Source organism: Aythya fuligula, chromosome 20 (genome assembly GCF_009819795.1).
Source record: "Aythya fuligula isolate bAytFul2 chromosome 20, bAytFul2.pri, whole genome shotgun sequence".
In the NCBI taxonomy this organism is placed as follows: Eukaryota; Metazoa; Chordata; class Aves; order Anseriformes; family Anatidae; genus Aythya; species Aythya fuligula.
In genome coordinates, this window is record NC_045578.1 from 11,214,639 (window position 1) to 11,229,456 (window position 14,818).

Below are 14,818 nucleotides of genomic sequence, written 5' to 3' on the forward strand. Positions count from 1 at the left end.
TGATACACAGAGCTAGGACTGCCTACTTTCAGCATCTGGCCTGTGGCCTGCCCTCACATACATGTCTGTGAAGCATTTTGCATTTATAAACTAGTGTATCAAGAACCTTGTAAAACAACACTCATCAGGCCTTTTTCTGATTCATTCCCCCTCCCTTTCTATTTAAGGATTGAATAGCTGGCCTTAAAAGCTTATGCTGACTGCAGCACTAGTGGATTTGCAGGGAGGTTTTTCAGGGAGGTACAGTTCAGAAGTTTTCCAGCAAGGAAAAGCCCCTCCTAGGTAACACCAACAACTCCACGGCCTCTTGGAGTGAAGATGAGCAATTCCAATCCTACTTCCAGTGCCAGCTGTAATATACATATTAGCAGTCACTTTAGAGAGCGTCTTAAGAAACACCAGCTGTTCCCTTCTTATCTAGCCAGGCACATGGGTTAGCACTCAAAATGCTCCAGACTTTGAGAAGGAGTTTTTAAAATAGATATGAGCAAGAAGTTTCCCAGCTCACTCCAAATCATTCGTCACCCATTGAGTCATGATCGAGGTCGGATAATACGCTACGCTGTGTATGATGCCCAGGGCTAGGGAGGATCACTTTTGTGGTCTTTACTGCCACAAACTCTCAGCAATAATGTTAATCACTAATGCCAAAAGTTCTTTGTTGGAGTGAAGTGAGAAAACTGTGCTGTGATGCAAGGCAGGAAATGCAAAACCCCTCGTGTTTGTACTGGCAATACTGGTGCTGTTCACCGTACTTCATCCCCACTGCAGTAACTTGGCTGCCAGCAGGAGAGTGCAGCATTTGCTCAGGAGGTGAAGCTGATGTACCACCATCTCAGCGCTTGCTCGGAGTGGCCAGACTTGAGGTAAGCTTTCAAACAGGACATTACTGCTGGCCCTCAGTTCCTTACCAAGCCTGGGATCTGGCATGAGAGCAAGAATGCAGCAGCGTCCTTCAGTAGCTGCTTCTGATCCTGCACCTCCTCTTTGCTGGACTCAGGAAAACGAACACCTAGGAGGGCAGAAGAGGAAAACACAGAGCATTAACTCAAAGGAAAACTAACTCAAGGACAGAAGTCATAGAATAAGAACAGGCAACGAGCTAAAGCCATTCTGCACCGCTGGAAGCGGAAATGCTTCTTCACAACTCTACTCTGCAACACGTTTTGATAGGAAGAGCTACCTGGTCCACGGGGCTCCTGGCTGTGCTGCTCTGTGCCCAATTGTTCTTTTCTAATGCAGCTCTTAAAGGCCCCAATCCTGCTCTTTATCTGGTCCATTCCACCTACCAACAAGTGCTGCATACAATTCCAGCACAGAGAACTGGCTAGAGCAGGGCGGCACATCTCAGAAGATGAGCCAGCATATACTGTGGGTACTAGAAGCTCAGAGGCTTTTGCTTTGGCACTCCAAAATTAAAACAAAGTTTTAAGCATTAGCTGCACAGTCAGTGCCAAAACACTGATCTTTACCAGCCTCAGAAGATGTTTGTGCATTTCAAAACACATGCTCCTTTTGACACATGTATTCCAAGATGAATTCAACTACATAACCATTCCCCTGCAATTTACACGCACACAGCCTCTGCGTTCACCCCATAAACACACAGTTTTACTGTATTTCCAAATAAAGCACGCTGATTGCAGGCACAGAAAAATGCATCCGATGCCTGCAACCCATGTACGTGTTTGAAAGGGCACTGTGACCCGTTGACCACATGTTGCTAAAACAGCCCCTGCCCTTCGCTGGGGATCCAACATCACTGATTCAACTACGACTGTTGTTTTTTGTGTCAACTACTACATTAGGATCAAATTTACTGCCCTCCCCCCAGCCTCTTTTCATGTGGTCTAGCAGCTGGAACGATGGAGAATCACAAGATTCTTGGCAACACTCTGCAGACTCCCCCAAGTGCAGCAGTGGGAGACAGCTTACTGCCTGTCTCTCATAGTTAGAGCATTACAATCAATTTAATTTTATTCTTCTCTGTATCTTTATGCTGCACAGAGAACCCTACATTATGCCAACTAGCCAAAAGCCTGTGGTTTTAGAACACACTGTTGCCTGTAGCAGGCTGCACATAGCGATCCTCTGAAGAAAGACCAGAACAAACACACATAGCTGCTCACATACCTGGTGAGAAAATATCTGGGTTAAACCGAATGTCAAATGATGTGTCACTAATGGAGCCTACAGCCTTGCAAGCATTTCGAATCACTTCTCTGCTTTTCGGATCCACTGGAGCAGGAAGAAAAATAGAATAGAAATGAATGTGGATTTCAGAAAATGACAAGCCTAGCTATTAAAGAGAAAAGTTTTGTTACTAAAAGCAGTAACGATGGCACGTTCTGCAGGAAGCCATTATAAAAACAGTCAAACGTAAGATATGTGGAAAGAAGAATAGTTGCAGAAGTGCAAAATCTGAGCAAAAGCACCTAAGATGACCTAGAAAACAAACCCTCTCCCCAACCACAGATACTCAGAAATTCAAGTCTGAGATTTCTGAAGGTGTTTGAGCATTGCACACTCCCCTGCTCTGACACAGCCCGTTCCTCTCCGCCTGCCCCAGAGCTCAGCCCTGGCTGCTGACCATGCAGACCAGCTTGCTGGCCAGGCTTCTTCCTGCGTCAGAGCTGATGGGCTTGCCCCATTTCAGAGACACACAGTCCACCTACCCACCTGCCCCCAGGCAGCCAGGGTGATTAAGGTATTAGTGCGTGAACAGCTCTATCAAAAGAGCTAGAACACCATTGACAACAGAAGCCAGTACTTGTCCTGTTTAACAATGAATAATCACCCTGAGCACCCCCAGTCTGGCAGCTCTGACCAGAGACACAGCCCACCAGCACAGCAGCAGGCCTGAGCTGCTTCTGGTGCAGAGGATTAAATACCTGTTCCATCATCAGATGCAATGGTCTCAGCAAGCTCCTTAACCTGATCAAGTCCAGTCACGTTGTCATCTATTTTACCATCTTCTGACTCAGACTTCTCACTTTCTGCTGTGCCATTCTCTGGAGAGGCACCATTTTCCAATGCACCTGAGCTCTCCTGCTTGTTGGCTTTCTGCTGCATCAGCTGCAGTGCAGCCAGCTTCATGAATAAGAGATACCTGCAGTGAAGGAAGAGAGGAATTCAGCACAGCAGGAGAATCCACTAAGATTGTCACTCCTCTACAAGGAAAAAACCTCAGAGCTGAGGTAATGGACCAGCCAGTTTCCCAGTGCAAAGGCATAATGCACGACGCCTACCAATAAGCTTTCTGGAATTGAAGGAGTTTACATTATTCTAGTATTTATCATTAGCATATCAGAAGAGACAAAAAAGGTGGGTTTTTGTTACCCATCACAATGGGAAACTCAGCTCCTTGCAGCGGTTACAAGTAGCTTTCCAGGCACAGCACCAGCAGACAGCTCAGGAAGATTCTTACTGCCAGATGAACACAACTAGAGACAAACAGAAACCAGCAGCAATTCTGCCAGGAGACCTGAGCACAGGGAGGCCCAACCTCTGCTAGCCATAGAGCAGCAGCAGCACCCTACGGCCACAGTCCTGCACGCTGCTGGTCTGGAAGCTCTCCCAGGGAGCAGCCAAGGCGCCTGCAGGCAGGCAGCAGGACGGGGCAGGGCGCCGGCTGCAGAACTGGTTGCTCAGCGGGCAGGGCTCCCCTGCCAGCGGCTCAGGGCTCATCTGTGCGAGCAGAGCAGACTCTGACCAGTGGTGGAAGCAGAGCACCCTGCAGCCCTTCACACGGGAAGCAGGAGCGTTAACACCACCAGCCCCACATGACTCTGCCTGCCTGCTCTCAGCTCCCGCTTCCTCGCCTGCACCGAGCCAGCCCAACACCAACACACCCCACCACAGAAGTGCCTACAGCAGTTCCCACAGGTAGGTTTTTTTTCAAATGTCTGGGAGGGAGGGGGTAAAGTAGCATTCAGGACGTCTGGAGAGCCTTAAAGATAAACATAAATCCGTCCCGTTCCCTAGATGGCAGGTGAACATGGTATCTGCAGGGTAAGGACAGGAAACAACAAAAGGAGACCCGGAGACCGCAGAGGGCTCCTCTCCCCGGCTCCCTGTAACCCTGTTAGTGTTCCTGTTTTCACCTCTCATTAAATAAGCTTCTATCATTGCACCTGCAGGGCCAAATGGTGGGGAAGCCCACCCCTGGCAGCTGTGAGGCGACGTCCCCAGGACAGCACAGCGTGGTCCTGACTTGGCCATTACCAGTTGTGAGTGGAGGAAGGGGGGAGCTCAGCTCACCTGTGCTCTACAAAGGCATCAACAAGCTCTTGCCGGAGACAGCAAAGCTTGTGTCTGTGCTGCTTGGGAAACCCCATTTTCTTACATTCCTCTGGCATCTCCTCCCCTTCAACAGGCAGGAAGTTTAGATCTGGAGGGAAAGTGCGGAGCAGGTCCAGGATGTAGTGACGCCCGTCATTGCCAATAATGCCTTTGCACTCCACTGAGGAGCACAGCTCCACCTCCTCGTTCTTGTCATTCAGGACTTTGTGCTTCTGGATCTTAAGCGGCCTGCTGGTCTTCTCCAGCAGCTCCAGGTACTTGGGATGCGAGACAACCGTCTTGCCAAAGTCTATTGACCCATAGATGACACTCTGTTCCTGCTCCCGTTCCAAGATCCCAGGAATAATAGACTGAGCTGTCACCCTGTAACCTCTGTAATCCACCACTACAGTCCCCAGCGTGTACAGCCCTTCTACATCCACAGCATTATAGGTCCGCACACCGTTGAGATCGTTGGTAGGTGCCACGTAAGCAGCAACATCCCCGCCAAAGTCCTTATAGTGGTCACGGACATCAAAGCCCAGACTGAAGAAAATGTTGTTCCAGATGAACATTTGCATCTTGGTCTCTTCACTGGGGTTGATGGCCATGACGTTGCCATCAATGACAGCCATGGCACCTCTTGTTGCTGCTGCAGTGAAGTCGCTGTGAACCTGGAGACAGTTGGAGAGAAAGCTAGGTAAGGAAGGGATCACCCCCTCCCAGCACCTCCTTCTCAAAACTCTCTGCAAATTTCTCCTTCACTCCTCACCTCCTGATGGCCTCCAGCAGGCAGGCAGGTCAGCTGGCTTTTGCTTTTGTGAGCCTGGCCAGTGGCTTGGATACAAGCTCCAGGAGCCAAAGCATTAGGGATCACCATGGCTCAGACTCATTAGCTCTCTGCAGAGGAGGTTTAGGTTAACGCGCATCCACCCCTCCCACCCACTCGAAAGAAGGCTGATCAAACAGAACAGCAGAGGACTGGGAGACACAAGGTCAAGGAGCACGATTCTCCCCTGCGAGGCTGGGAGCAGAAGGCAGACATTGGTCAAGCACTGGAACAGGCTCCCCAGGGAAGTCATAGAGTGCCCATCCCTGGAGTTATTTAAGAGATGTGTGGATGTGGCACTAAGATACATGGTTTAGTGATGGGACTTGGCAGGTCAGGTTGATGGTTGGACTTGACCCTGGAGGTCTTTTCCAACCTAGAGGATTCTATGATATGCGAGAGAAAACAAGACCCCTTAGCTCGCAAACAGGGACCCTCAGCTTGCAGCTTCTAAAAGGCAGGCCCAGGTGAAATGTCTAGATGTGAGACCAGCGGCAGAGAAGGGTGTGTGTAAGTAGCTGCCTGCAGATCCCAAAGTTACCTTGAAAATGGCTCGTTCTCTCAGCAGCCTCTCAGGCAGGTTCTTGCGGGGTAGCTCTCGTGTGGTCTGCAGCTCCTCGTTCCAGTCTCTGGTCTGAAAGAGTCAAAAACTCATGGGAAGCACTACACTGTGTAGGCAGGGGCTGGCAAGCCAGTGTTTGATTTACAAGGCATTTTGTGAGAGAAGGGAAGGGAGAAGGGAAGAACTCAGGGCTGTCATAACATCCAGAGGAAGTGAATTCACAGCAGGATCACTCCTTACGAGCTGCCTGTATACAAGGTCTATCCCAAATGGCTGTTGAATTAGTCCAGCTTACACAATGCAGTTTATCTGAGATGCCGGATTGCTAGCTCCGGAGTAACTCAGTGCAGATCTGGTTAACCCGCACACTGTGACGTGGTCACTCCGCAGGCAGCCACCTGCAGGCAGCCCTTCCACGCACGCCTGGAACATTTTAGGTTACGAGGCTGTGACTGAAACCCTTAGAATAGTTTGTTGAGATGTTCCAGGCCTAGCCAGCAAGGAGGAACACTGTGCTGTCTGCACAGTGCAGCAGAGCTAGAGTACAGACACGGGAGTTATAAATACTTGAGCAGAAGTCACTCCTCTCAGACCCTGAGGTACTCAGGGAAGCTGCAGCCTCAGCACTCAGCCCTCTGTAGTTAAAGAGGCTGTAGAAAACAAGGACTAACGCAAGCGTTCCTCGCTGAGCAACACCCCTCCACAAATACCAAAGGTCTGCTTGTCAGTAAAGCCAGCCGGTTCCCAGCACAACGGGTGGCAACCTCCTGCCAGGGCTCCCCCCCAAAGCGAGAGTGCTACCTGTCCGGGGATGTGCTCTTCGTAGCCCAGTCTAGAGGTGTAAGCGTCTTCGGCCCGGACACAGTCCATGGCGTGTTCTGCTTGTGGAGCTGTCCAGCTGTACACTTGGAAAGGAGTTGCTATCCTTTCAAAAGGATGTCTCTGAACCCTGAGTTGGGAGTGAAAACCATTAGGTATTTTCCAAAGAAAGATTTCTAAGAGAGCTCTCCCTGTGCTGCAACACCAGCTTCTGACAAAGCACAGAACAAGACCAGCTCTGCCAGGCAGCACAGTGGGCTTTGGGTTCCCGTGTCTGACAGCCCTTCCTGACCGCCTGGCTTGGCAGTGCCTCTCAGCAGCAGCCTAGGCAATGCACTGGGCTCTCCTCGTTCCTGTTTCCTCAGCTGCACCTCCCGAAATCCCCCCCGTGTTCTCTGCTCACCACAGACCAGGAGCAGAGGCAGGGAATGGCCACTCCCGGCCAGCCACCCCTGTTACTGGCTCTCAGCTGGCGCTGCAGTCCCTAAGCATCGTGTTGTAGCACACATCCCCTAATGAACTGAAAACACAAGCTTCACCTAACGGCCTTCGGTGTAATCCGTCTGCTCTCAGCAGGTGCCGGAGTCTCGTCTGTATTTACTTGTGGCCCAACAAGCAGTACAATATAATCATTTTTAAATGGCCAGATAGTCACACTGGTGGCTGGGAGGCCACTGCTAATTTCCAGCCCTTGTATAGTGTCACTTTCATCTTCCTAATGAGAACAGAAGCAGCACTTTTGAAAACCACACAATGTGCCTGTCAATTTGCATCCTGCTGAGCTAAGGCAGTTCATTAAGTGGACTCTAAAGAATGACAGGCTTTTGCACAGGATCCACTGTCCTGGAGTAGAATAAATGGTCCCTCTGGCAAGGGCAGGAAAATAAAACAATCTATTGTTGTTCCTTATTATTACTGTTAGAAGAACTAGAGGAAAGCAAGCATGTATGAACACGTTTAAGATAATTATTCTTTCTCTACTGTAAGCCTGTGCAAAGCCCTCACGTGTTACTTTTCCAGATACTTTATGCTTCAGCTTTTTTTTGTTGTTGTTTTCAGGGAGAAGCACCTACTACCAGGTAAAGCCAGAGCCCAGGGTGCTGCCACGAGGCCCCGGCAGGCACTGGGCAGCCCCTTGCTGCACGGACTCGTGTTCCAGCAAGCACCCCCGACCATCCACCCACCAGGTGTGTGCAGAGCAAGAGGGCGTCACAACCCCTGCTGTACGAGCACGGCACCCAGCTCCACAGAGCCGGCCAGGTACCGGGGCCTCACCAAGCAGCTTAGCATCACGCTACCCAAGGGGACAGAGAGGAGAACGTTTGCTACCGTTTCTTCTGCAGAGCGGAGAAGTTTTTTTTGAAGGTAGGGCTGATCTGGTTAAGTAGTTCCACCAAGGAATGACTGAGAAAGCTGGGGTTTGCAGGTTTGGGATTGAAGTTGTATGCAGTAGACCTGCAAGAGGAAAGAAGCAAGCTGTTGTCATAGCTGAGACTTCACAACCCACAGGAACTTGCTCTATGAGTGAAAGCCTTCCCAAATAAGCACCTTGTGAAAGGCCTGTGTAACACACTGTTGTCTGTGAAACAGAGACCAAGTGGCACGCAGGCAGGAGGACTGAGAGCCCCCCTGCTGCCCGGCTCTCACCAGCAGAGATGCAATCAGTAATTCCATACCTGGACCCAAATGCATGCAGAAGGCAGCAAATTTCATTCAGAACTTTCTTCAGCCACCACTAGGTTTAAGAGAGGCTCATATTCTCACAGGTAGGAAGGACTGATTTCACAGAAGAGCTTCCCATACGTATCACAAGGGCCTCTGCTTAGCAGAGAACCCAACTGGAATGGCACCAACGACACCAGACAGCCAGAACCTCTTAGGGTACCGAGTCTCCCTGCCGGAGGGCTGAGCACTGACCTGCCAGGGCCATAAGCACAGACTCCCCTCCCCAGCTCACATTTTGCCAAGCCCAAGCAGGCCTCTTATTCCATGTTCTTCGTGCCACTTGCTCTCTCTCCATGGACCCACACTTAGATGTCCATCTCTTGACTCGTTATTTCTGACACATTTTATTTACTTATTAACAGATCTGGGAGGAAACCATAGAATACAAACTGTCTTCTACAAGCCAGCTTAACACAGAGCACTTTCATTTCATAATGGGACAGAATGCAGAAATGTGCTTTATCTTCATCTTCTCTTCAAATGCAGCCACTGGTACGCTGCCAGGCACTGTACGGTCAGCTTTAACAGTTTCTCATAGACACCGCCAAAAAAATGGCCAGTCAAATCCGTGCCCAGGTTACAAAGTGCTGGCAGACTATACTTTTCCTTGAGGGCAAAATGAGCTAGTTACAATGGTCGGGAAGGAATTCCCTCCTGACTTAAAATACTTCAACTAGCTGATGACATTGTGGGATGTTTCACCTTTCCCTAAAGCATCAGGCATTTATCCACTGTGGAAAAATGGTACCGGGCATAACTAAAGAGCCCAATCCAGTATAACAACTCCTACAAACCCCATGTGAGCAGTGAATTCAAATAGGCTATTTTCCACAGGGGAAAGAAAAAAAAAAAAAAAAAAGCAGCAGCATGTTTCTTTGCAGGTTCTTTTCCAGTTTGGTATTGCAAGCTCCCTCCTGCAAGGCCGGACAAGAGAAATCCTAGTTACTCACTGATTCAAGTAAAATCCTCTAGTGGATGCAGTGATACTGACGTGTCGATCCTCCACTGTGATCACGTATAAATACATGAGGTCCCCATGCATTTTCCTGTTGCCAGGTGGAGGGTTCCAGCCACTCATTGTCAATACCTTTAGGCACTGCAAAGGCTACAGAACACAACAGAAACAGTTCCTGTCAGTAGAAATTAATACCCCTGTGTTACAGAGACATCTGCTATACAAGCCAGAGTCCTTTTACCTGCTGCCCCTCTTGGTTCCAGGAACAGCATTCAAAAGAATTGTCTCAAGATCATAGCCTTCCCCAGCTACCTGCAGCCCACTACTGTGCGCCCGAGTTTGCTGCCTTTCACAAATAAGACAGGTAAAAACAGACATCCTGGGCCTTTGGGCTGCACAACACATGGATTTCTTGCTGTACTGGTTTTCAAATGGCAGCTTCTAAAACTGGAATCCAACTGCAAGGGCATGGGAAACCTTAGGGTAATTCACAGCGATCTGCAGATCCTGCCTCCACGACTTTGCAGAGAAATGCAGCCCTCCCTTCCCTGCCACCCCTCCCCAACACTGGCCGCTTCGTGCTCTGCGGCTGTCCAGACTCTGTCCAGCACTTGGACTTTATTCTCTTGGCTAAGCAGTGCTATCCCAGCACTCATTAAGCATCAAGCAGAGCAAATCCCAAAGTCCACCCTCAGTGCAGTTCCCAATTCCTGAACACCAGTTTGCTGTTGAGAGCCATTTCGAGCACACAGGAGAACTCTACCTTCCAGTCTCTGTTCTGGGGCTGAAGGGCACACAGGGGTCTCTCTTTGCTACCTGGCAGGATATGTTCAGGAGGGGTGCAGTCAATTTGTTCCATTTCGGTACCTTTTTTCTTCCGTTTTCCACTGTCTGGAGTAGAGAGACACCAAGTCAGTGCTGCAAAACACCACCTCATCCCCCAGTAATTGTTCAAGCAGGAGTACAGAAGTGCTCAGTTTCTCTGCGCTCCTGAATGAGGTGGGACAGCTGATCATCACAACGTGTTTTAACGAAGCAAGGAGTCAGGGGAATGAAGACCAACCATGCTAGAGAAGCCTTTTTGCCCCTTACCTCCCAGGTCTCCTTCAGTGAAGACGCTCAGGAATGACAGCGAGTTACAGTCCACGCCATTGAAAGCGTCTGATGGGTCAAGACTCTTCAGAAGGTCCCGAATGTGACGCACGTGTATCCTGGCTTCCCGCACTGTGTACGGCTCTGATAAACAAAAAGGGAGGAAATAAACCGCAATTACACAGTTGCTTACTACTTTAGCAGACAAGTCTCAAAAAAGAACAACAGGGAACTGCTGCCAGGTAGCCAAAACCACTCCCTGCTTGTTCCCTCCCGGAGTCTGAAGGAACTTGCCTTCCACCACCTTTAGCAGCGAGCCCTCCTGCAGTCCTTCAATAGTTTTCAGCTCAGCGAAGTTATCGAGGACGTTGCCATCAAGCTGCAGAGAGAAGCAAGTCCGGTGGCAGGTGTCTTCACGGTCCATCAACACTTGGTGGATCTCTTGCACCATCTCTTGAGGAGAGACCTTAAGGGGGCAACAACCCAGCCAGTTACTGTCAGCCAACTGTCAGAAGGCCATTTCTGTCCCTGCCGGAGGACGCTGCCCCTGTGCAGGGTGAGCTGCCCCAGCTCCAACCCCCAGGCTGGGCACCCAGCGGCATTGCAGCCTGGCATTGCACTGAGCACAGGGCAGGGCTGGAGCGCAGCCAAGGAACCGAAGGCGGGGGGAACCCAGGGGCTCGTCCCTCATCCATCCACTGCATGCTTGTGGCGAGGCTCTGAACGACGCAAGTGGAGGACAGACCGCTTCCTCCGCTCGCTCTGCCCCCGGGCACGCGGCTCCTGCCATGCGGGAACCGCCCCGGCTCACGTGCCAGGGCTGCGCTCCTGCTGCCTGCCCTGGCTCCAGCGCCACCGATGCTGCTCGTGAGCTATGAGGACTCGGGGCAGTTTACATAAGCTGCTGTAAACAGCATGGGCTGCTATTATTAGCCTATTAAAACTAACAGCCAGAGAGATTTAGAGAAAGAGAAAAGCTGGGCTGAAATACAGCTAGTTCCACGGGGGACGTCACTTCACCGCACTCCCTGCTGGTCTTGGGGAGATAAGGCTTCCCCCGGGCTTAGGCTCAAAATGCCTCCCCCGAACTAAAAATGCTTCGTCCACATGGCTTTCAGTGCAGTATCGAGCTAAATCAGAGTATCGGCCAGGCATGTCAAAGCCTGTCCTGACCTGGCAGCACGTGTTGCCACCCACGTGATGCCGTGCCGCATCCAGCACAGCTCTCGGGGAGGGAAGGGGAGGAGAGGACAGGGGAAGGGGAAGGGGAGGGGAGGGGAGGGGAGGCTGCATCGCTCTGTGAGCCCCAGAGGTGCCCGAGCTCCCTGAGCAGTGTGAGCACGTGTTGCCGTGCCAAACGCAGCGCAGCCAGGAGGTGCATTGTGCCAAAAGCTCTGAGCAGGCAAGAGGCTTTCCCTTCCACAGTCAGGCCCAGAAGCCGTGTTTACACCTCAGAGCAGCCCAGCAGTGGGAATGCCACTTCCCCTGTGCTCAGACCTGAGCCCCATGGAGAACGACCAGGGGCAGTTCCCCCTTGCCAAGCTGCCCCTGCCGTCACCCCCTGCCCCGTCCCCTCCCGGCCGGCGGGATGCAGGTACCTGCAGCGAGAAGGGCTCTATCCCCGGCGCGCAGATCTTGACGGTGAATCCCGTGTCCTGTATGACGATGACCTCCTGGTCGTTCCCATCTTCCCCCGCCTCAGCCTCCTCGTGGCCGTTCTGCCTGGCGTCCTTCTCGCCCCTGAGGCCCTCGTGCGGCGCGCTGCCGTTCATCAGTGCCGTGCCGGACGGGTGCTCTGCGGGGAGAGGGGAGCTTAGAGCAGGCGGGGGAGACCGGTTCCAGTGACACCACCATGCTCCCGCCAAGCAAACCAGGGGTTACAAGGCGGCGAACATTTCATCCTGCAACTGGTGTTTACTGGGGGTGGGTGTGCCAGGCCCTGCCCTCCTGCCCCTCAGCGCAATTAGCGCGCTCTCGTTCCCTGCAGGGTTTGCATCTTCCACAAACCCTGTGCGGAGGGGAGGGAAGGAAAGCAGGAAGGATGGGTCAGTGTACAACGCGTTCGGCTTAGTCTTAAGAAGCCTCTTAATTAAAAGAAACGGGGGTGTGGTGCTCTGCAGCCCGCAGGCAGCTGTAACCTCTGCACCAACACGTTGCGCAGCTCCCAGCGCTCCTCCTGCTGCGCCGTGTGGCGGGGGGGCTGCCGGGAGGCTCCCCGGCACCAGGCGCTCCCACACCGCGCCCCCAGCCGCCCTCTGTGCCCCCACAACACTTCGCAGAGACCCCGCGGTGCCAGCAAGGCTCTGCCTCAGCACTTGCAGTCGAGAAAGGTGGTGACATTCCCAGCACACGCTTAGAGGGATGCACCCCCGGGACGGGGAGCACCCCGCACCTCCCTGCCCGCTCCCGCGAGGGTTTGTTCTCTTTGTCAGCCAGGTGGAGAGCAGCGGGGAGCTGACACCATCTAGGAAGCCGCAGGTCTCCTAGCGCAGCCCGGACCCACCGAGCTGGGCAGGGGACCAGCGCGTTGCTGCACCGAGGTGCGGGCAGGGCGAGCTCCAGCTGGTGCCACAGAAGAGCTGCCCGCTACAGCCCGGGGAGCAGGGCCCCTCTGACCCACACAGGTCTCAGCACAGCCACAGGAACGGCCTCCAGAGGCCCCTGGGGTCAGCACTGTTTTGTGCAAAAAACTGCAAAAACCAGCGTGTTTTGTTTCAACCCCAACCCGCAGAGTGAGGTGAGTGTGCCCGCAGGACGCGCTGCCCCTCGGTGCCCCGGCTCCTCCTGCCCGTGCTGCAGCACCGCGGTGCCCGGGGCTGTGCTGAGGGCAGCGAGCGGAGGGACCGGCAGCAGGGGCACCGAGCTGCAACGCCGTGTCCTCAGCCCTGCTCCTGAGCACAGCAAGGACAGACCCCGAGCGCACACAAGATTAAACGTCAGAACGGGCTAAGCCCAAGCAGGGAGGAGGGGGCCCGGACCCAGCAATAAGCGTGCGCCCGCCTGAGCTGCACCCGGCCTGGTGCGAAGGCTAAGCAGGAGGATTACGTTTCATCCTTGCACCTGCAGAGCGAGTACACGCCAAGGTGACGGGCACTATTTCAGTCACGCCTCCTATTTATAGGGAGCCTGCAGATGTGGTGGGCACCGCGTGAGCCAGGCAGGCAGCCCCGGCACGAAAGGGGATTTGCATCTGCGTCTGAGTATTGCTGACAGCACACAGCAGGAAGGGGGCAAGATGACGATTGTGGGGAGTTTCCGTTAATAACTCATTAGTGTTCGCACAAATCTTCTAAACCACAGTCAGTCACCAGCTTCCTGACAACAGGATCAGAAGATGTTGCAGCAAGGCAGCCTGGCACAGAGGGGGGGAGAAGTGACAGTACCAGAAGCATTTACTGCGCCCAAGTTCCCCTCCCTCCCTGTAGTGACAGCAGAGGTGATTGGAGATACCCAAACTGAGGACTACGACGCTTCCTCTCTCGTCACTGACTTTCAGTGTGTTTCTGACCGTCAGCTCCGGTTCCATTCAGGGGCACGGGTCCTGTCCTTCCCTCCCCAGAGGTACTTCCAGGCACAGAGAGCCCCACACAGCCTCTTTGCTGCGAGGCCTGAACGCCTCCGGCAGCACAGCAGAGGCACAAAGAGCCAACGAGGCGCTGAAATGGCAACCGGGCAGCCCCACGTCGGTGTCACTGCACCCTGCACACCACCAGCTGCACCGAGAGCACTGAGACCCAGCCCAGCCACCACAGGGGCCAGCTTTGACCTTGGGACCCATGCAGCAGCAAGCCCAGCTGCTTGCGCCCAGGCGGGGACAACAGCCGGCCCGGAGCTGAATCCTTGCCCCAGCCCCCTTCACCCTGCTGCGACCTAACACAGCCTGTGCCCCCCCTCCTCCCTCCCACCCATCCCACGACTGTACACGGCCCCCCGACACCCCCAGGGGCTCCAGCCACACGCAGCCCAACAGAGCACCGCTCCAGTGAGCACCTGGAGGCGGCAGCTTCTTCCTCTTCCTCCTCTTCTGGGGCTGCCTGGAGGGCACCACGTGCATGGAGCCCCCGCTGGGCCTGCCGCCGGGGCCTGCGGCACGCTCAGTCTGCGCAGCACCGGCGCTCGTGGCCGTGCCCTCGGACACCTTCTCCCCGCAGAGCCCAGGCGGTGCGACTGGCTGCTGGACACGGGGACTTCTCCCCCCGCCTGCTGGCTCCACGCAGGTGCTGGGGGTGAGCACGGCACGGGCCGCCCCGGGCCCTGCGGCCGAGCCGCCGTCCTCAGGTTTCACGCGGCACTGGCAGGCCGGAGGCAGCGCGGCGCGATGGAACGGCCCCGCCGGCCCTTCCTCAAGGTCGGCTGGAAGGACAGCTGCGGCACGCGACGCCCCTGCCCGCTGGAGAGGGCCGGCAGCACCGCCGCCAGCTCCCCAGCAGCTGCTATCGCAGGCCGGCACTGCTGCTTCTTCGCCCTCGGCCTCGGGCGAGTCTTGGCCGCGTTCGGCGCGTTTCTGCAGGCTTCCCACCGCCGCCGCGCTGGGGATGACGTCGGGGTACGGCAC

General features: G+C 53.8%; 1 protein-coding gene across 2 annotated transcripts in view; it reads right to left on the minus strand.

Moving 5' to 3' along the window:
* The window catches only part of CLUH (clustered mitochondria homolog), a 34,823-nt gene that overhangs the window by 13,188 nt on the left and 6,817 nt on the right, over positions 1-14,818 (minus strand). Inside the window, exons 1-13 of one of the 2 annotated variants that reach the window (XM_032200710.1) lie at positions 14,254-14,268; positions 11,862-12,058; positions 10,558-10,729; positions 10,264-10,407; positions 9,935-10,062; positions 9,167-9,321; positions 7,821-7,946; positions 6,474-6,621; positions 5,652-5,744; positions 4,261-4,955; positions 2,892-3,109; positions 2,134-2,238; positions 912-1,012 (exon numbers count right to left, since the gene is read on the minus strand). In XM_032200710.1, the coding sequence (XP_032056601.1) occupies positions 912-1,012; positions 2,134-2,238; positions 2,892-3,109; positions 4,261-4,955; positions 5,652-5,744; positions 6,474-6,621; positions 7,821-7,946; positions 9,167-9,321; positions 9,935-10,062; positions 10,264-10,407; positions 10,558-10,729; positions 11,862-12,035 (2,259 nt within the window). In that variant the 5' untranslated portion in view covers positions 12,036-12,058; positions 14,254-14,268. Of the gene's footprint in view, positions 1-911; positions 1,013-2,133; positions 2,239-2,891; positions 3,110-4,260; positions 4,956-5,651; positions 5,745-6,473; positions 6,622-7,820; positions 7,947-9,166; positions 9,322-9,934; positions 10,063-10,263; positions 10,408-10,557; positions 10,730-11,861; positions 12,059-14,253; positions 14,269-14,818 lie in introns of those variants that run through there. The other variant, XM_032200709.1, reaches the window with a different exon arrangement.